Source organism: Mesoplodon mirus, assembly GCF_964341445.2.
Source record: "Mesoplodon mirus genome assembly, chromosome: 5".
NCBI classification, from domain to species: Eukaryota; Metazoa; Chordata; class Mammalia; order Artiodactyla; family Ziphiidae; genus Mesoplodon; species Mesoplodon mirus.
Window position 1 is genome coordinate 56,230,272 of NC_138980.1, and position 21,394 is coordinate 56,251,665.

General features: G+C 48.5%; 1 protein-coding gene across 2 annotated transcripts; it reads left to right on the forward strand.

The window, feature by feature from the left end:
* The first annotated feature begins 1,238 nt into the window (after nt 1-1,238).
* ATOX1 (antioxidant 1 copper chaperone) lies at nt 1,239-14,586 on the forward strand. 2 transcript variants are annotated; one of them, XM_082621402.1, is made up of 4 exons: nt 1,239-1,356; nt 7,667-7,742; nt 11,153-11,322; nt 14,448-14,586. In XM_082621402.1, the coding sequence occupies exons 1-3, from the start codon at nt 1,351-1,353 to the stop codon at nt 11,275-11,277; spliced, it is 207 nt and encodes a 68-aa protein (XP_082477528.1). In that variant the 5' UTR covers nt 1,239-1,350; the 3' UTR covers nt 11,278-11,322; nt 14,448-14,586. The 2 variants fall into 2 exon arrangements, with proteins under 2 accessions (XP_082477528.1, XP_082477529.1); XM_082621403.1 differs by having other exon boundaries at nt 1,254-1,356; nt 7,670-7,742.
* Nucleotides 14,587-21,394: the final 6,808 nt, after the last annotated feature.

Below are 21,394 nucleotides of genomic sequence, written 5' to 3' on the forward strand. Positions count from 1 at the left end.
GGGAGAGGCCACAACAGTGAGAGGCCCGCGTACTGCAAAAAAAAAAAAAAAAAAAATTACATGAATGTGCTCTTTAAACAAACAAAAAAAAGGATGAATTGGAGCTAAGAGACAATAAATCAACAACCAGCACACTTTCTCAAAAAGGTTTCATGTATTTGTTAAGACTATAGTTTTGTACTCCCCTGGCCCTCCAGTGGTTAAGAATCTGCACTTCCACTGCAGGGGGCACGGGTTTGATCCCTGGAACTAAGATCCTGCATGACTCGCTGCTTGGCCAAAAAAAAAAAAAAAGACTGTAGTTTTCCTCAACGTGGTTCCCCAAACCAGAAGGAGGACGCAGACTAAAAATACACCTGGAAATTAAGGGACAGTGTATCTAATGAAAGGACTAGAAATCTGAGTTTTTAATAAGCTCTCCAAGCAGTTCTAGTGATGAGACATCTTTGAAGCTATTAACTTGGAGGGATCCCCTTGGATATTACAAGGACAGAACCAGCCTGGTACTCTGTGTGTGTGTGTGTGTGTGTGTGTCTGAAGTTCTGGGTCTTGGTACACCTCTTTGTAAGTGTCCTAGAGCATCTGTGTGTCTCCTGTCTTTGCAGCTTCGTTTCTCCATCTCTCTCTGTGCCTGCCCCTCAATCTGAATATCTCTGCCTCCCAAGGCATGCCCTCTAATGTCTTTCAACTTTTACGTGCTGTTCTGTCTCCTTCCTTCCCAGTTGGTCCATCTTCCATCTTCAGATGAACGAAGACTTCCTCCTCTGGAAGCCTCCTCTCTTCACGAACCGCCCCTGAGTTAGAGATCCTTTCTTCGTTCCAAACACACAGTTCCTTTAACACTTGCATTATCTTGCATTATCATCGCCTGCTTCCCTGGCTCCCTACTAGGCTGTGTCTTTTCCACTACTGCATCTTGGATGCCTAGCACAGTGCCGGCCCATGGCTGGCAATCAACAAATACTGAGTAACTGAGATTGTCCCTCTAGGGAGGGAGGGATGGGGGGTGTGAGGGGGAGTTTGTCCTGTTCGCAGCGGGGGGGCCCCAGTATTCCCAGCCCCCTAATACAAGCCTGACACGGAGCAGGAGTTCTAAAAATGGCTAACAAGCAAGGCAGGCTTGCCTAACATCCTTCCCACCAACTAGCGTAGTCGTGGCGGGGCTCCAGTGGCCCCGACCCGGCCGGAAGGAGGCGGGGAGGCCTACGATCTTCAGGCAGCTGCCAGCCCGCGGGACCGGAGTGGGCGGGGCCTGGGCCAGAGACACCCGGAAGCGCACCGGCGTCCGCGCTCAGAGCCGGGGGAAGCAGCGCCGCCGCCGCCGCTGTCTCTGCAGCCAGCTCCTCAGTCATGCCGGTAAGTTGTCGCGCCGTCCCCGCCCCGCGCAGACCCGCGGCCAACAGCTAGCGCCTCGGCTGCACCGCCTTTTGGCCAGAGGTCCCTCTTAAAGGGCTCAGGCCGCGCCCGGAGCTGTCGCCCCTCTTCTCACCCCTCCCCACCCAGCCTCCAGCTTCTTCGACCCTCTCTAAAATCGGATCCCATGGGAGTTTTATCTGGCAGTCAGGCTTCAGAACATCAAAGCTGCAAGGCCTCCAAGCGATTACAAGCCTAAAGCTTCCCTGCAAAGACGGGGAAACTGAGACCCAGCGAGGGGCAGAGAGTCGCTGGAGGTCACACAGGGAGTCGGTGGCGATCCGGAACTGGGATGGCTAGTCCCTGCGTCTCCCACGTGGATGCCCCTTCCCGCGGAGCTGGCCTGAAAGAGGGGCTTGGGGTGACTATTACCTCCCGGACAGGGCAGGAGTTCGGAGGTCCGTGTTTGTCTTCCCTTCCTCTGCCCACTGTGTCTGAGTTTCAGGTCAGCGCTGGGCCACACTGAATGAAGACAGTGCTTTTAACCTTTTCTACAGGTCACTTTATGAACCCGAACCCGTGAGCTACAGAGAGGTTCAGGGACCTGCCCAAAGTCGCCAGTTGCTCAGTGGCAGAGTCTGGGGAGGGATGAGCTGCTCACTCAGTCTTATCATCCAATATACATGATAAGACTCATGGCCTCATTTTGTAGGTAAAAGATTAAGGCCTTTTGCAGATAAAAACAAACAAACATTAAAATCCCACTAATTTATTCAAGGTGGTGTTGGGAGATGGGTGCAGCCAGGATTAAGCCCCTTATCTTCAGGGGCCCAGCCTCTCCTGACCACACCACATGATACATGTCCAACAAAAGTAGTCATACCGGCTTGGCAGGAAGCTCTGATCCCAGTTGCGTCCCAGGGCTACTGGCTGGAGGCGTGGTGTTTAGCACTTTCCCCCAGGGTGCCTGGTTTTCTGGCCTTGCTCCAAGTGGGTACCCAGAGGTGTCCCACAGACGCCCTGTGTCTTAGCGGCCTAGCTTTGGGGAGCTGACAGGTGAGTCAGAGGCCCCCTGGGCCAGGCCACAAACATCTCAGGTGTCATTTCCCTTGGGTGTTGCCAGGTGCCTTGAGACAAATCCTCAGACAACACAAAGTATGGACAAAGAACCTGACAGAATCAGCCCTCCCAGTTGAGCAAATCTGCCTGTGGCAATGTCAAAGGAAAGCATTAATCACTCTGGGACTGGGATGGCTGAGGCTACCGGCCTTTTGTGGGGGATGGCAGAGAGGGAAAGGCCAGCTTGAGGATGGCTCTATTCTATGTTCACTTCTGGGAATTTTGACGAACAAAAGACCCACCAGAGTGGATGACCCAAATGAAGAGGGCACTTGGCCGTATACCACGAGATGAACCAAAACTGGAAAGGGATTAATGTGTCACCTGAGAGGTTTCTCACACAAAACACTTGGAATCTCAGAAACCTCTTTGAAAAATCTGTGCCCTACCCCACCCCCCTTGCCAGCTGCGTGACCTCAGGCAAGCTGTTTTACCTCTTTGTGCCTTGATTTCCTCAGTGTAAAATGGGGGTAAAAACTGACCTCACAGGGCTGTCATTAGTAGTAACTGGAAAAATGACAGTAAAATATGTAGCTCAGCCACTGACATAGTTAGTCCCGAAGAAATGGTAGGTCTTGTGTAGACCTAGGACAAATTGGTAGAACTATAGGCAGGCAGGTTTCAACCCTATGTTAACAAGGACCACAGTGGCTAAAAGTTTAGGCTTGGGTAGGTCTAGGCCCTGCTATTCACTAGCTGTGTCACTCTGAGTGAGTGACCTAACCTCATCTGTCAAGAGGGATAATAATAATGCCTACCTCATGGTGTTGTTGTGATGAGGACATGCATGCACAGTGCCTGGCACATAGTAGGCACTCTAATAATAGTAAATTCCCAATCATCAGGGTGTTCAAAAACTGAACGCCCCGGATATTTGAGAAAGCATTTCGTCTCTGGGAGGGGTCTGGATAGTATGACCCCGTTCCATTCCCACCCTTCCAGTTCTGCGATTCTGTTAAAGCATTGCACAGATGACTGGGCTTTTTCCTCTACGTTACAGGACCCGTTTTGTAGGTGACTGAGGGGTTGGGACTGTGCAAAGTCGAGCATTCAGTGGTGGGGCCGGCCTTGGGATTCTCTGTAAAGACAGGATTACTCTGCGCAGGAAGGAGACTTTCCACAACCCCATATTTACTTTTTTTTTTTTTTTTTTTTTTTTTTTGCGGTACGCGGGCCTCTCACTGTTGTGGCCTCTCCCGTTGCGGAGCACAGTCTCCGGACGCGTAGGCCCAGCAGCCATGGCTCACAGGCCCAGCCGCTCCGCGGCATGTGGGATCTTCCCAGACCGGGGCACGAACCCGCGTCCCCTGCATCGGCAGGCGGACTCTCAACCACTGCGCCACCAGGGAAGCCCCCATATTTACTTTTGCAACTCAGAGGTGGAGGAGGAGAGGACTGAATTGTAATGTTTGCCCAACGGAAGCCGTCTGCTGGCTTCTGACCTCTGTACCGTGCAGGATGGAAGGAGACCCGCTCTCTGTAGCCAACAACAGAAAGCTTTAGAGATCTGTTGACTTCAAGTCCTCAGGCAGCAAAAACTTGGGCTCCTTCACATGGTGTCCCCATCTCAGGTCTCCTGCTAAGAGTCATCATTGTGGGGGGTGGCAGCCCCATTTGCTGGTCCAGAACCAGCAAGGTGTCCCTGGAGCCAGGAAAGCCTGGGTTCACATCCCAGCCTCAACGCATACCCACCACAGGACTGTGGGTGGCTTAGTTCACCCCTGGAACCTCAAGTTTTCTCCTACGTATAGTACGGTGACTAGCTCCCTTTCCAGGCTGGGTAAGGACTGAGATACTATATAAAGAGCATTTCACATAGTGGGCACTCATTAGATTTGGGTTTTATGTTGGTCTTACAAACCCATTAAAGCTTTGGATGGGTGTACAGGTACCAACCACTGATGAATCTTGATTACCAGTTATTCTAGAGCAGGAGTCAGCAAACTTTTTCTTAAAGGGCGAGATAGTGAGTACCTAAGGCTCCATGAACCATGCGGTCTGTTACAACTCCTCAACTCTGCCATTCTAGTGTGAAAGTAAATGAATGAGCTTAGCTGTGTTCCAGTAAAACTTTATAAAACCAGGTGGCAGGCAAGCTATAGTTTGCCAGCTTGTGTGCTAGAGCAGCATCTCAAACTATAATGTGGGCAGGAATGTGCTGGCTGGGTGTCTTGTTAAAAATGAGGGTTCTGGAAAAAAAAAAAAAAAAAAGAACAAAAAGGATCCTGATTCTGGAGGTCTGGGGTGGGACCTGAGAGTCTGCAGTCTGGCAAGTTCCCGGGTCATGCTGATACCATTGTTCTGAGAACCACCCGTTAAAGGCAAGATTATGGAATCCTCACTAGAAATCCTTACTTCCAGAATTTGCTGTGGTGGTTGTTGAATAGTCACAAAATGAGCTGAAGGGATCAGAGGTGTTTAGAAAAAAAGAAAGACTAACCGTTTTCTTTAAGGCAGGTTTTGCAGATTTGGCCTCGATAAAATAGTCGTCTCCTGGTTGTGTCATTATGTTTGTAATGATGGTTATGTAATTCAGCACCGAAAAACCAAAGTGCTTAACTCTTGGCTTCAGCTTCCCCTGTACAGCATGATGATGACCCAGACCCAAAGGTGGTTTGAGACTTGGAAAGAGCCTGAGAAGCCATTTAGACCAATGTTTCTCAAGTGTGTGGTCTTACCCCTCTGTTTCTCCTCAGTGGGTTAAAAATGGAGAGTCACAGGGCCCACCCAGAGCTACAGAGCTCACTGAGTCAGCTGCCTGCAGAGCTGCCCAGTCACCAAGTACCCCTGTGATTCTTCTGTGCACTGAGACTGAGGAAACTGAATTGGCTAATGCCCTTTTGGTATAGATAAGGGGACTGGGGCCCCTAAGGGCAGGGATTTTGCCTGAGGTCTTCCAGCAAGATACAGTGCTGTGCCCAGAATTCCAATTGAGGTAAGAGATTTGAAAAGCTCCATGGAAAACGTAGCCATAGTTTCTTAAAGGGACAGAAAAAATGGAAGTGGAACAAAGTAATACTAATAATCCGATAGCTAACTTTTTCAAGAATTTTTTTCACCGCGCCGAGTGGTCTGTGGCATTTTAGTTCCCCTTAGTTCCCCGGCGAGGGATTGAGCCTGGGCTCTCAGCAGTGAGAGCACAGAGTCCTAAACCACTGGACAGCCAGGGAATTCCCCCGATAGCCAACTTTTTACCCCAGTGGAACCTACTACTAGGCTCCAGTCTCTTTACCTAACATATGAATTAACTATACTTCTGAGTAATTACCTCCAAAACTTAGTGGTTTGAGACAACAAATATTTATTAACTTATAGTTTCTGAGAGTCAGGAATCTGGAAGCAGATTAGCTAGTATTTCTGGCTCAGGGTCTCTCATGGAAGCTGCAGTGAGGATGTTGTCCAGGGCTGTGGTCCTCTGAAGGAGGATCTGCTTCCAAGTTGGCTCCCTCACACGGCTGTTGGCTGGAGGGCTCAGCTCTTCACCATGTGCACCTCTCCTTAGGGTTGCCAGAAGGTCCTTAGGACATGGCAGCCAGCTTCCTCCAGAGTGAAGGATCCCAGAGAAAGTAAGGCAGAAACCACAATGTCTTTTATGTGTTAGCCTCCAAGGTCACCTAACGTCACTTCAGCCATATTCTACTGGACACACAGGCCAACCCTGAGACACTGTGGGATAGGACTACTCAAGGGCATAAATACCAGGAGGTAGAGATCACTGGGCCATCTTGCATGCTGGCTACCACACTTAAAATCTTGTGTTCATCCCATTCACCAGCCTGGAGAGGGACTTTCATCCCCATTTTGCAGATATAGAAACTAAGGCACAAAGGAGTTAAGTAACTTACTTATGGCCACACAGCTACTAAGTGCCAGAGCTGGGATCTGAAGCCAGGTCTCATTTCCAGAGATTTAAAATAAAGGAAGTATTGGTATAAGTAACCTTTGTTTGAAAGCAAAGGAAGGACCCAGGGTTGTTCAACCAGCTGTGTCAAACATCTATTCACTCAACAAAATGTGTTAAGCCCCTACTCTGTGCCCGGCACTCACTGTTCCAAGTATTGGGGATGCAGCAGTGGACTGAACAAAGCCTCATCTTCTGGGAGCTTGCCTTCAGGCCCTTGGTTTGTTAGATATCCTGGAGACTGTAGGATGTTGAGCCCTCATGAAGAGTCCAGGAGCCTGGGTTCCCTTACTGGCCCAGATTCAGCTCACTGGGAGCCCAGGCAAATCCTCTCCCTTCCCAGGATTCAGGTGCTGCCTCTGAAGCACTTGGATGGCAGCAGTGGTCTCCATATTTCAGAGTCACCAGGGAAGCTTACTGACCATAATAGATGCCTCAGCCCTCTGGCTTGCTGACCAGAACCTACAGTTTTTGTTTGTTTGTTTGTTTGTTTGTTTTTCCGGTATGCGGGCCTCTCACTGCTGTGGCCTCTCCAGTTGCGGAGCACAGGCTCCGGACCCGCAGTCTCAGCGGCCATGGCTCACGGGCCCAGCCGCTCCGCGGCACGTGGGATCCTCCCGGACCGGGGCACGAACCCGTGTCCCCTGCATCTGCAGGCGGACTCTCAACCACTGCGCCACCAGGGAAGCCCTGTTTGTTTGTTTTTATACAGCAGGTTCTTATTGGTTATCCATTTTATACATATTAGTGTACATATGTCAATCCCAATCTCCCAATTCATCCCACGCTCGCCACCTCCCCTTTTCTCCCCTTGGAACCTATAGTTTTTGTAAGCTCCCAGGTGAGTCTAATGCAGAGAGTGATCTTTTAATGCATAATTAAGACCACCAGATCAGCACTGCTCAGAGCATGGGGCCCACCCACATTAGAGTTATTAGTGATCCTGAGACAACCCCATAGCTGAAGAATCAGGGCTTTGAAGATGAGACTAGGAACCAACATCTTAAACTACCTTCCCAGGTGATTCTTCTTGCATGTCCCAGACGCCGCTAAAGGGTTTCGAGGGATTCTGTCCTTTAACACAACCACCTGTGAGATATAGCAACCCTTAGTTACTGTACAGTTTAAGAGAGGGGGGCTCAGAAACAGGCTACTGGGGAGTCTGATGAAAGCCGGATCTTGCCTTTCTCTCTGCCCTGTGTCTTGGCCCCCGAGTGGGCCTGCATGCTAAGTGGGGCATGGGGCCCCTGGGGCCCCTCTGCAGGACTTGGCTTATGGTCTCCTTTGTTTCAGAAGCACGAGTTCTCCGTGGACATGACCTGTGAAGGCTGCTCTAATGCAGTCACTCGGGTCCTCAACAAGCTGGGAGGTGAGTGTGTGGCCCTCGGATGGGGGTGGGGAGACAGATACACTTATATTAAATGCATGTAGGCATGGAACAGGAGAAGCTTGAGTTTAAGCTGTTAACAGTAACACTAAAACATATTGAGTACTTAGCACATGCCAAGTACTCTGCTTCATGGCTTCCGTGGATCACATCATTTAACCCTCACCCTGACCATTTCAGGTAGCTGCTTTGACCATCTCCATTTCAAGCAGGAGGGAACTGAAGTTCAGAGAGGTTAAGTAACCTGTTGGGATCACACAGCCAGTAGTGGCAGAGCTGGGATTTGGCCACGTGGAGCCCTGGCAGTACTACTTAGTATGTTGGTAATCACATTCATCTCCAGTGTGATAACTTTTGTTATGTGACACATGTGAGTGTCATTTTCTATTAAGATTTTTAGAAGCTGTAACATTTTAAGAAATAAACTTTGGATCAGTCCTGTGCAGAACTCCTAAAGCACCTCTTTTTGGTGTATTTAGAAAACCATTAATCTCCTCCAGTCCCCTCAGTTCTCATCTGGGGAAACTGAGGCCCAGAGAGGGCTGGGGTCTGGTCCTGGGGCTCCATGAAGTCATGACAGAGCTGTGATCAGAGTTCTGGTAGTGCTGGGGCAGTCAGTCTTTTAACCCTGGATAATAGTAACACCCAGTTTTCAAAGGGCTTTCATGTGGATGTCATCTCGTTAGCACTTAACACCGTCCTCTGAGCTGTACTTTCCGTCTGTGGAATGGGGATGTTGACACCAGGCCCCAGGAGGGGAAGTGACTTGCCCAGTGTCCCACAGTGAGTCCATGGCTGGTTTCTAGACTGTAAACTGGAATCTGAACTGTAAAAGAATCTGAAACAGTGAAAAGAACCTGACTGCTGACTTGCCATGTGACCTTGGCCTCCTCTCCCGGGGCCTGGCTTTCCCCAGCTACAGTATGGGAAAGTCAGCCTCTCAGCTTTGCTGTGGATACTTTAACAGTATAACTCTGCTCACAAGCCCCTCTATACAAGCACCAGCTCTGCATGAAGTGAGGGAGGGCCTGCTTTCGCTCTTGCTGGCCCCAGGACACCTGTCCAGGGACCTGGGCTGCCAGAAACACAGCTTGAAATCCACTGGGTCAGATGATGCCAGAGTATCTTCCAGCTCCATGATGCCACCAGAATATTTTCTCCAAAGAGGAGGGAGAAACTTCTGAACCAAAAGACAAAACCCGGAGTGCAGCCAGGATACACTGCCCTCTCCCTGGTATCCATTATGTACAGAGTCAGAGGTTAGGACTAAATCCCATGCCATGTGCTTTTTCAGGCCCCTTCACTGGTGCCTGAGGATCTGCCTTTGAGCTTAGGCAGGTATCTCTCCCTCTTTCACTACTATCCCCACTTGGGGTGGCCTCTTAAGAAAGGTCAGAAGGGTTTTCTGAGCTAGTCGGGGCCACAGATGAGCAGTGCTGGGCCTGAGGAATCACAGACCAGTGGCATACTTGAAGTGGAGAGCCCACCCCGTTGCCCTCCCCATCGCCACTCCCCATCATCCTCCCCATCACCCTCCCCATCCGAAAAACTGTCTTGCATAAAACCGGCCCCTGGTGCCAAAAAGGTTGGGGACCGCTGCGTTAAAGGATAACAAGTGCTTTCCTCATCTGGTCTGAGTGTAGGTTCTTTGGCACTTCTACCTCCCTACCTGTACCGAAACCCACCTAACGGGTTCTAGGAGTTAGGGAATGAAGACCTGGGCTCCTTTGCCAGCTCCCCTCAGAGTGTGGAAGACATGGCACCAACACTTAGAATAAGGCCTTGGCTTGGTTACCTAATTTGAGGCTTCTCACTTTGAAAGTGAGAATGCTACCTGTTGATAATGGACGTATCTTTTTTTGTTTGTTTGTTTTGCGGTACGCGGGCCTCTCACTGCTGTGGCCTCTCCCATTGCGGAGCACAGGCTCTGGACGTGCAGGCTCAGCGGCCATGGCTCACGGGCCCAGCCGCTCCACGGCATGTGGGATCCTCCCAGACTGGGGCACGAACCCGCGTCCCCTGCATCGGCAGGTGGACTCTCAACCACTGCACCACCAGGGAAGCCCGATAATGGATATATCTTATCGTTGAAAAGCCTATTGCCATTGTATGCTCTGAATTTATAAATGAGTGGGAGAATGTGCCCTTAACTGTTCCATGGGACTCAAGGGGGGAAAACTCATGATCTTTACCAGATTTTGCTGAGTCACGTTGGAAAGATGGGTCAGTGGTAGGATAGAAGTGGTTCTTTGGAACTTACTTCCTCAGTCTAAGGTTCTTCCACCTGGCTTCCTCATCTCAGACCAAACCATTCTGGTCATAATCAGAATGTTGGAATGGGGCCCAACAAGCTGAATTTTAAACACACCAGGGCTTTTTTTTATCAGTGGTTCAGATTCTAGAAAGCAGTTGTCAGAACTTATGGGTCCCTGTGCATAGGAGTCTTAATGTTCAACAAAATACATCATGAAATGCTAATGAAAAAAAAAAAAGTGTGCCAGTCTGTTGCCCCACAATTTCCATTCTATGAATTCATGGTATAGAAATATTTCCACAAGTTTTATAAGATACATTCAAGTATGTTTACATTGTTGTGATCATAGTGAGAGATTGGAGGCAACCTCAGTGTCCTTCAGAGGGGGACTGAGTAGATGGATGGTACATCCACACTATGGGATATGGTGTAGCTGTTAAAAAAGAATGAAGTAAGTCTGTATGCACTGAGATGGCAAGATATCCTGGACATTGGAAAGTGACATATAGCAAGACCTGTTTACAGAGTATGATGCCACTTTGGAGAATTACTTTTCATTTGTCCATCGGGGAGAAACACTGGATAGGGGCCCTATTGTTCAGTGATCCTTAGAGGTAGGAAATAGTAGGGGCCTTACAGTTTCAAATTTTATTCAGAAATGCTTGCCTTTTTCCTTTTTAAATGGTGTGTCTGGGGACTTCCCTGGCAGTCCAGTGGTTAAGACTCCGCGCTTCCACTGCAGGGGGGCACGGTTTCAATCCCTGGTAGGGAAATTAAGATCCCACATGCCGCGTGGCCCGGCCAAAAAAAAAAAAGTGTGTCTATTACTTTTGCAATTAAGAAAAAACATTTTAAAGCCCCCATCTAGAGCAGGGATGGGCAAACTACAGCCCCTGGGCCCAATCCAGCCCACAGCCTGTTTTTGCACAGCTGACAATGGTTTTTACATTTTTACAGGGTTGTAAAAACAATATACAGAAGACTATGCAGCCCACAGTTCCTAAAACATGTGCTCTCTGGCCCTTTTCAGGAGAAGTGTGCCAATCCTTGGTCTAGAGGAGAGGGGAAGGGTGGTGGTCAATAATTCAGGAGCCTGACTGGGAACGTCTCTGTCCCCCCTCACCCCACCTTCCTGCAGGAGTTCAATTTGACATTGACCTGCCCAACAAGAAGGTCTGCGTCGACTCTGAGCACAGCGTGGACACTCTGCTGGAGACCCTGGGGAAAACAGGAAAGGCTGTTTCCTACCTCGGCCCCAAATAGCAAGGGCCTGGGCCCCCAGCCTGCAGGATGGACCAAAGTGGGCAGGTGGGTGAGGCCCCGACAGTGCAACAAAATATGTCTCTACCGAATGCAAATCACAAACTCAGAGACTCCTTCCAGCCCCCTGTGAGTAGACGGAGCACTATGTGATGTCTCTCAGGGTCCCCTCTATGACTTCAGGGTACATTCATCAGCAGGGTTTAAGTTTAAGCATATGGCCCTGAGCAGTGTGTCTTTTGCTTTGATAACTTAACAGTCCCATCAGAGGTGACACCTACGCCCTGAGCCTTGTGGTCCTGTGCACTGACCAGGTGAGTTAGTTCACCTTGGCCTCTGTCCCCACTTGGAACTGTTCTCAGCTTCCTGAACATGCCCTCTGCCCAGACTGGTGCAAAGACAATACTGTGGTCAATCTGGTAGTTTCTTAAAACCTACCATATGACCCAGCCATTCCTTTGCCAGGTATTTACCCAAGAGAAATGGAAAGCACTGTCCATATGAAGACTTGTAAATATTGAGAGCAGCTTTACTTGTAATAGCCAAAAGCTGGAAACAACCCAATGTCCATCACCAGGTGAATAGATAAACAAATTGTGGTATAGCCGTACAATTGAATACTATTGTCCATGCAACAACTGCAGTGGATCTCACATACTGTATGATATCGTTTATATAAAGTTCTAAAAAATGCAAACGAACCTATAGCGACCAAAGCAGATCCGTGATTGCCTGATGATGTGGGGTGGCAAGGAGAGGCAGGAGGAGACTTTGGGGTTGGAAATGTTCATTATCTTGAGTGTGGTGAGGGTATGTGGGTGTATTCAATTGATAAGTTACAGATCATCACATTGTGCACTTAAAATATGTCTACGTATAGCATGTCAGTTACACCCCCAATAAAGCTGTTAAGGTAAAAAACACAACACAAACAAACAAAAAACAGCAGCGTGTTTAAGCTGGATGTTCCCTTTGATTTTACATAGTCCAGAAAGGAGGTTAGTGACACTGTGCCAGCACCCTTCACTGCGGAACCAGGGCAGACTTTAGTCATCCATCCAGCATTCCTTCCCTCCGTGCCTAGCCACAGTCTCAGAATCCTTCACAGCACAGCCCTCCTAGCAGTCACTGCCCCCATAGTGCCTTTCATGCCCTTCATGTGTGTATTACAACAATTGCCACGTCCCTGATGTCGGTCAGTGCTCTCACTGTAATTAAAAATGAGGCCTGGAGAGGGGAAGTGACTTGACCAAAGCCCCACACAGGTAAGTGCCAGGGGCAGGCTGAGAATCAGGCATCCAACTACAACTGACTGCTGGGCCATGGCAGTGAACTTCAGCTGCAGCCTCCTTCCTCAAGGTGTGCATTGGAATCTGAGCCGTGGCAGTGTCCTGTGTATCTGGTGACATCACATGCAAATCATGAGATGTCAGATGTGTCTGTCTTTGTCATCCCCTTTCTGCCCAAGGATGAACCATGTTCAGGAATGAGCCCAGGATAAATAATCAGTATTCTAGGAGTCTAGTTTTTAGCTGTGCCCTCATTTCACACTCTGACTTTGGACACTTCTCTTTCATTCCTGAGACTTAGTCCTCCCTCCTGTAAAATGAGGCTATAACCTCTACCCTGCTTTCCTGCCTTGTGGAGGTTACTGTGAAATCCCTCTGAATATGCAGGATGATCCTTAAAGGGAGGGTAACGTTTCCACCGTACCAGTGTTCATCACATGGTTCCTGCATCCCTAGGGTTTTGGGGGGAGGGTGGGGGGGAGGGACCCCAGGCCCCTCCATATATCCCAAGTAGCCCTGTTTTATATTGGGCCTCCGTGTAAGACTGTTTATAAAAGTCTCTGTGACAAGGAGGGATGGAGGGAGGGAAGAAAAAAAATCTTCCTCAGCTGGCTACACACGTGGAGCCCCAGTGTAGACACTTTGAATTGGAAGCTCCCAACCTGAGCTTGTGAATTTTGTTTGACTAAAAAAGCAATACCTGCCTGTTGTAAACCATGTGTAGCTTAATGTGTGTTTTTCTCATAGTAGGCTCTTTTTTTTTATTGAGATGAAATTCACATAACATGCAATTAACCATTTTAAAGTGTACCATTCATTGGCCTTTAGTGTATTCACAATGTTGTACATCCACCACCTCTCTCTAGTTTCAAAACTTTTCATCACCCTAGAAAAACTCCCTGTACCCATTTAGGCTGTCCCACTGCCTCCTCTCTCCATCCCCTGGCAACCACTAATCTGCTTTCTGCCCCCCGGACTCACCTATTCTGGATATTTCATATAAAAGGAATCATACGTTATGTGACCTTTTGTGTCTGGCTGCTTTCACTTAGCATAATGTTTTCAGGCTTCACCTAAGCTTAGCATGTATCAGTACTTCATTCCTTTGTATGGCTGGATAGTTCTCATAGTAGTTTTAATTAATTTTAGCTTTTTTATTATAGGAAGTGTCGAACCTATGCAAGTAGGGTAGTAAAATGAATCTCCACGTACGCATCACCCAGATCCAACAATTATCAAGTCATTGCCATTATTTCATCCATGGCCCGCTCTCTCCACCCCCATATTCACAGCAAATTCAGTCATCATATAATTTCATCCGCACATCTGTCAGTAACCATGTGTAGTATGAAAAGGCTCCTGGAGATTCATATGCACGGCACTGGGTGAGAATCACTGATCAGGTAAGCTTTTACCCCACACACCAGGCAGCATCTGTCTCCGAGTCTGTTTTAAGAGGCTGCCCAATGACTGATTTGAAACCAGGTTCAGGAACCAGAGATAGAATGTTTATTGGTTCTGAAGTTTTCTTGATTGTCTGGCTCTCGGCAGATTTGTTTGCTCGTGATTTTTTTTGTTGCCCTCCTGGTATAAGTTGAAACAGGACAGGGAAGGTGCCCCAGCAGCCCTGGGAGTTCCCCAGAAGAGGGCCTCGGCAGTGATCGGCTTAGCAAGATCAATGGGTTCTGGTCAAGACTGCCAAGAGGCAGTCTTGGTAGAAGCAGCGTGCAGGGCTGAACATGGGGTTCTAGTCCTGCTCCAGCACCTGGGTTTCCCACCTCACCCGGTACAACTGCCTCTTAGTGAACCTTTACTGCTTTTGTAATGTCTCCATGTGCCCAGCAGATGGCGCCTGTGTTCCACCTCACTTCTCATCTCTTCCAGGATGCTGAGCCAGCTCCTGCCTTCCAGACAGATCTAGGACCTGACAATCCTGCTCAGCGATGGTAGTTCCTGCGGAGACCCTCACTTGCCCTGCTCCTCTGTAGCTTCCTTGCAATAAAGTTAAGTCCATTTTGCTGGAGATATTGTCTCTTGCCTGGTCTTGATGTCACCTGCTTATGTGCTGTGCTGTGCTGCTCACATGTTGCTCTGAAGGAGATAACTGCAGTGCTTGCTTGGGTTGGAGTTCTAAGAGCTCCCAGCTGGGCGAAAGAGGTCCGATGGATTCTGAGTCTTTGCTGTGTGAGCTTTTGCAAGTCACTTCCCCTCTCTGGGCCTCACTTTTCCTCATCTATAAGTGAAGATGTTGGTGGGTGATCCTCTTTCTTTTCACTACTTTCTTAGACTCTGTATTGTGAAAAACCTTTGTCAAGTGAATCACATTTAAGGGAGGTAAAATTGTATGGCAGTTAGAATAACGGGAAGAGGCAGCGAAGACAGACTGCTTGAGATAGAGTCCAAGCTCCACACCTCCCAGCTGGGCCACATAACCTCTTGGTGTCCGCAAGCATAAAATGTGGTAACAGCATCTCCTGCAAATGGTGGTTGTAGGGATTAAATGAGGGGACTCATGTAAGTCGCTTAGATAGTGCTTGTCAGTTATCACTCGGTGAACATTCTCTATTCATGTACATTTTTGTGTGTATTTAATCAAAGATCTGTAGAAATGGCAATTAGAATTCCAGTCAGCCTAAAAGTTAGTGCCTTACAGAGTTGATGCAATTATATCAAAACAAAGGGAATGTTTTAGTTTGTACAGCTTTACTTATTTTTTTTTAAATATTTCATTAAGCCAGCAGCTCTCAAACTGTTTCATCCCAGGAACCTTTTACACTCTTGAAAATTACTGAGTATCTCAAAGAGCTTATGGTTATGTGGGTTATGCCATAACAGAAATTAAAACAGGAATTTTTGAAACACAAAAATACGCAAGCATATATCCCATTAGCCATCAGGGCGAGATGAGGTCATTGCACAGCACTTAGATTCTGGAAACTTCACTGCATGATTGTAAGAAAAAGAGAAAAAGGCATCTTGTGTGAATAGTTTTGACTTCGGTGTTCCTTCTGAAAGGTCTTGGGGACCACATATTGAGAATCACTGCTTTGACCATCTACTGGGCAGTGACTGGGGACCAGCGCTGCTGGACCCAGGATGAGACCCAGCTCTGCCTTTGACGACCTGTGACCTTGGACCAGTCACCTCATCTCTCCCAGAGGCAGTTTTCTCACCTGCACAACGTACCATTATCTGTACCTCAGGGGCCTTATGTAAGACTTTGCCAACTCTGAACTGTGTGCTAGCATAATTTGGGTCCCATTATGAGAGTATTAAAACAAGTCTCGGCCATTTCTGCCTTTGTGGTCCCTTGGGGGCACAGGGACTCTCCCTGCCCTCATGGTATCTAGGATCCTTGGCCACAAGATGGCAGTGTCCTTTGGCTCTGACCATCCACGGAGACACTGAAGACAGTTTCTCTGGGTGCTGGGAGTACAAACTTGAGTTTTTCCATTTTCACAGCTTCCCAGGAGCCCTGGTTCAGGCTGGCTGGCCCACTGGGAATGCCCAAGGATAAAGACACTGGTGTCTTGGGCCAAGTGGTCATTGAAGGAGTTCCTTTCCTTTGGCTCTTCTCTTACCGCCCCCCCTCCATCCCCGCCGGAATCCAGGTTTCCAGCTGAGGCCAAGGCCCCAAGCAGCTGGAGCAAATGAGATCACACAGCAGGGTGTGGCAGGGGGGGAGCAGATGTGTCCACCTGTCACCCAGGTGCTCTCTCCAGCACCTGACCCCAGCCCACCTGCCCAGCCTTTCCAGCACCCCCTGCAGCCAGCCGTGCCTCCTGTGTCTCCCAGGTGCCTTGCGTTTGTTTATGCTGCCCCGAAATGGCATGATCTCTGCCTGCCTCCCCAGCCCCGCCTGTCTCCATGTACAAATTCCTTTTCTTCCCTTGCATACCACAGCCTGCATGAAACCTCTCCACAACTGGAAGTAATTTATTTCTCCTCTTGGCCCTCACAGCATTTATCCCACTAGCTTCGGGGCTGAGGCAAAGCTTTTCGTCCACGTGTCTTTCCTGTCCTCAAGGATCAGGCCACGTATCTATTCCCTCAGCGCACAGAACAGGCACTGAGGGGATATTTGATGGATGTGTAATGGCTGCCATCTGGGGGGCATTTATTGTGTGTCCTGCCCTTGCGTTCATGTCATTCATCTTCATCTGGTCCCTGTAAGCCAGCGGACCAGGACAGACCCAGAAACGTGGTAGGTGTGCAGGAGGCATTTGTTGAGTTAATCTCACAGAGGTGGAGATCACCTGGTCTGATCCTTTTAGCAGGGTTATGTTTTTGTCAAATGTCCCTGGTGTGAGTACAGCAGCCTGGAGCCACCCCTGGGGCTCACTGTTCCCGGATCCTTGGCCTCTGTCAACCACCCCACCCTGTGGCCAAAGCCTTACCGTGTCCAGTGCTGACATTCCCAGGGCTGGAGAGAAGCCTCACAGCCCCCGTGAACTCGGGAGAGGGTCCATTGCCCGTGACCGGATGGGCTGCAGAGGGAGCCCGTCTGCTCTGGGTGAGCTTGAGCAAGTCATCTCCTGTCCCTGCCTCCTGTTAAGTACAAGTTTTTGACTTTTAAGTGTTTTTGTTTTTAACAGCCTTAATGAGGTATAATTTCATTCAATAAACTGTACACAATTTAAGCCTATATGTAATTTTTAAAGATACACATACACGCTCATGAAACCATAACCACAATCAAGAGAGTGATGACATTTATCACCTGGGAAAGTCCCCTCAGGCCCCTTGGAAATCCTTCCACCCCTTCCTCCCCCCTCAAGCAACCACCATCTGCTTTCTGCTACTATCAATTAGTTTGCAGTTCCTAGACTTTTATATAAATAACAGTCATACAGAATGTACTCATTTTTGTCTGGCTTTTTCCACTCAGCACAGTGACTTTGAAATTCACCCATGTTATTGAGGTATCAGTGATTAGGTACTCACTTCCTATCACTGAGTAGTATTCCATTGCATGGCCATACCACAAAGTGTTATTCATTCAACTGTTGATGGACACTGGACTTGTTTCCAGTTTTTCAAACTGCTGTCTGGTGCTGGCCAGGTTCCCCAAGGGCTCCACAGGGCACAGGGGGACAGTCTCAGATGCCAAACCAAAGCAGCTCAACATATGGTTTTACCTACCGAGCCTCCACCTACAGCCCAGAGGTATTCAGCCACGCTCTGGACTTGAGCAGATCTAGATTCAAATTCCATCTCCACCACTTAATAACTGCATGACCTTGGGAAAGTAACTGATTCTTTTGTGCAACTCAGTTTCCGCGTATGTAAAATGGGGATCATAATATACCTACCTCAGGTGGCTATGGTGGGACTTAAGATCATCACATGCCTAATGCTTGATGGTGGCATTCCACAAATCAAGCTTTCTGAACAAAAAGTTTCACAATAATACAATTTGAAGTTTGAAAACTGGAATTTGAAAGTCTTTGGATCTAGGTCCTTTCGACCCTGCAGACTCTGAGAAGGAAAAATGGACCCTCAAGCGCTGTGCTGCGTGGAGGAGAGCAGTGGTTGTTCAGGTCACAGCCCTCTTTGTGGCACCCTCCTTTAATTAGGGACAGTCTCTTCAAAGCACGAGTCTGTAATTTCTGGGGAGTGCCCGGCAGAGCTGCTTTTAGATTTCCATGTCTTTAGGGGCTGTGGCCACTTAGTTTAAGTGGACGAGGCGAGTCTTCTAATCTGCCTCCCAAGAAGGGAAAGGTCTGCAAATCTCATGACTGCCAGTTGGAGCCTTGAAAGAAAATATCAAAGCCTCTGGAAATAAGGATGCTATCCCCCATCGGTCTGCTCATCAGGGGCTTCCTAGTATCCTAATCCTTTTAGGACCACAAATCCCCAGACAGCTAGAAGCCAGCTGGATCTCAGATAAGAATGCAGGCTTTGCAGACAAACGGATGGGTTCAGTGCCAACCTGGCTGTTTCCCAGCTGTGTGAATTTGGGCAAGTTGCTTAACTGTCCAGGATCTCAGTTTTCTCATCTGTAAAATAAGAATAATAACTACGCCTTCTTCTCAGAGAGATATACGCACACGGCGAGTGCTCAGCTTGGCTGTTGCTATCATTGCACGATCTTTGAAAAGAAGGCCTGGCTGGTCATCCAGCCCAATGTCCACATCCACGCCCCCCTACACCCGACAGTGGGGCCCCAAGCCTTGGCCTGCACACTACCCCTGAGAGGGAATGCCACAAGCAGCTGGCTCCACTCTGGACAGCTCTCTGGGGGAAAGTTCTGGTGTTGAGCCCACCCTCACCTCCCTGGCACTTCTCTCACGACTGGGGCTGGGTTCATCCTGACACCTGGGGCATCAGTCCAGCCCCTCCCCATGGTGGCTCCTCAGAGGCAGAACTCACTCTCCCTTTCCCATCCCTACCCCCCTCCCTGGCCCACCACTTCCTCAGGGATGGAGCTGGAGATATCAGACCACCTGGTCACTAGCCTCTTCGCTGATGCCCCTCCTCCCCCTTTTTTTTGGCCATACCTCACAGCATGCAGGATCTTAGTTCCCCAACCAGGGATGGAACTAGTTCCCCCTGCAGCGGAAGCATGGGGTCTTAACCACGGGACCGCCAGGGAAGTCCTCGTTGATGCCCTTTTGATAGTGGAAGCCGAGAAAACACGAGAAGGCCAGGCAGCCCTGGGCTCCCACCACTCCTAGGCCCATTCACACGGTTCCCGGCGCAGCACGGAAGGAGCTGGGCTGAGTCCAGAGAGCACCAGGTCCTCACACAGGGGAACCTGGGCAGGTTACGCAATCTCTCCTCATCAGGGAACTGTGGCTCCGCCCTGGATGGCACCTTCTTCACAGGTAAGGCCCATAAAGCACCTAGCGTGTGTGCGCACATGTGCGTGTGGCACGTGCCTGGTCAGTGCTGGCACTCACTTTTACATTTTGGGGAGTGGGTACCTGAATCCGATGGCTCCATAAAAGGAAACTGAGGCTGCCTGGTCAGGCCGCACCCCCAAATCAGACCTGGCCCCTATCCTGCTCAGTCACTGCCCCTCCCAGGGTCCAGTTTGGAAACCATCCTCTCTGAGGCAGCCATTTGTGAGTATCTAACTCCTTTTTTTTTTTTTTTTTTTTTTTTTTTTTGCGGTACGCGGGCCTCTCACTGTTGTGGCCTCTCCCGTTGCGTAGCACAGGCTCCGGACGCGCAGGCTCAGCGGCCATGGCTCACGGGCCCAGCCGCTCCGCGGCATGTGGGATCTTCCCAGACCGGGGCATGAACCCGTGTCCCTGCATCGGCAGGCGGACTCTCAACCACTGCGCCACCAGGGAAGCCCCCTAACTCCTTTTTTTGGTCTAAACTGAAGCTGTGGTTCCTGGTAATTAGAGAGACCAGAAAAGCCATTGAGATGGTAGGAAGGGCTAGAGGGAGGGGTGGAAGGCTCGAGGCTGGCGGAGCAGCCTGGAATCTCTAAGAGCTTCAAGTGCCCTCCAGGGCAGAGAGACAAGCCCCCCAGACCTTCCCACTATCACCGCAGGCCTGTTTCTCTTCCTCCGACCAAACTCTGGAGATGGCAGAGGCCTCGAGGAATTCCAGAATGTTAGGACTGGACGGGTCTTTAGAAAGAAAAAGTCCTTCTGCCTCATTTGGTGGTGTTGTTATATTACTAGTGGAAATATCTAAGTTTTGATGATGATACAGAATAATTAGAAAAAAGTGAAACAATCTTATTTATAAATCACTCCCCCCATTATAATCTCTACATGAAAAAGAGAGTCCACTTAACTTGTGGTGTATTTCCTTCCAGATCCTTTTTAGGCTTATGTAACTATATGTAAGTAAACATAAAAGGGAATATACTGTAGCATTTCAAAGCTCAGGCTCTGGAGTTAGACTGCATGGGTTTAAATCCCCACTCCATATGTTACTGGCAAGTTATTTAACCCACCTAGATCTCTGTTTCCCCATCAGTGAATTGGAGATCATTGCCTTTATATTGTAGGGTAGTTCTGAAAATTAAATAAGGTAACCCACATAAATCATTTAGCACAGTGGCTGATGTGTAGTAAGTACTCAATAAACGGTTTAACCATTTTATTAGTATTGATGTTTTGTAACCTGCTTCTTTCACTAAATAGTTCATAGACACATTTTCATCTCAAGTGTATGTGTTATCTGTGGCTGCTTCTGCACTACAATGGCTGAGTTGAATAGTTGCAACAGGGACCATATGGCCCGTGAAGCCTAAAATGTTTACTATCTTGCCCTTTACAGATAAATTTTATCAATCCATGGTCTAGATCAGTGCTTTCAAACTGTATTCTATGGAAACTTAAGGTTCCTACAAGTATGTCAGGGGAAAAAGGAGTAGATGGTAGGGCTCCAGGCCCCTAGCACCTTTCTAGCAAGACTGATCCACTTATTTGTTAAGATTAACTATGTGTTCTACCAAACGTAAGGAAGAAAATATACCAATTCTCTACAATCTCGCTCAGGGGATAGAAACAGAAGAAATATTTCCTAACTCATACTATGAGGCCAGCATTACCCTAACACCAAAACCAGACAAAGACTCTGCAAGAAAACAAAACCATAGACCTTATGAACATAGACATAAAATCCTCAACAAAATATTAGGAGATCAAATCCAACAATGTGTAAAAAGAAGTTTATACCATTATAGGTATGCAAGGCTGGTTCAACATTTGAAAATCAATTAATGTAATCTTTCACATCAATAGGCTAAAAAAGAAAAATCACTTGATCATAGCAATAGATGCACAGAAAACATTTGACAAAATCCAACAGTCATTCATGATTAAAAACTCTCAATATCCTCACTTGATAAAGAATATCTACAAAAA

Bases quoted from the DNA above. Each gene is read 5' to 3' on its own strand.
- ATOX1 (XM_082621402.1), top strand. The intron at 7,743-11,152 runs GTGAGTGTGTGG...ACCTTCCTGCAG, and splicing joins GGTCCTCAACAAGCTGGGAG to GAGTTCAATTTGACATTGAC.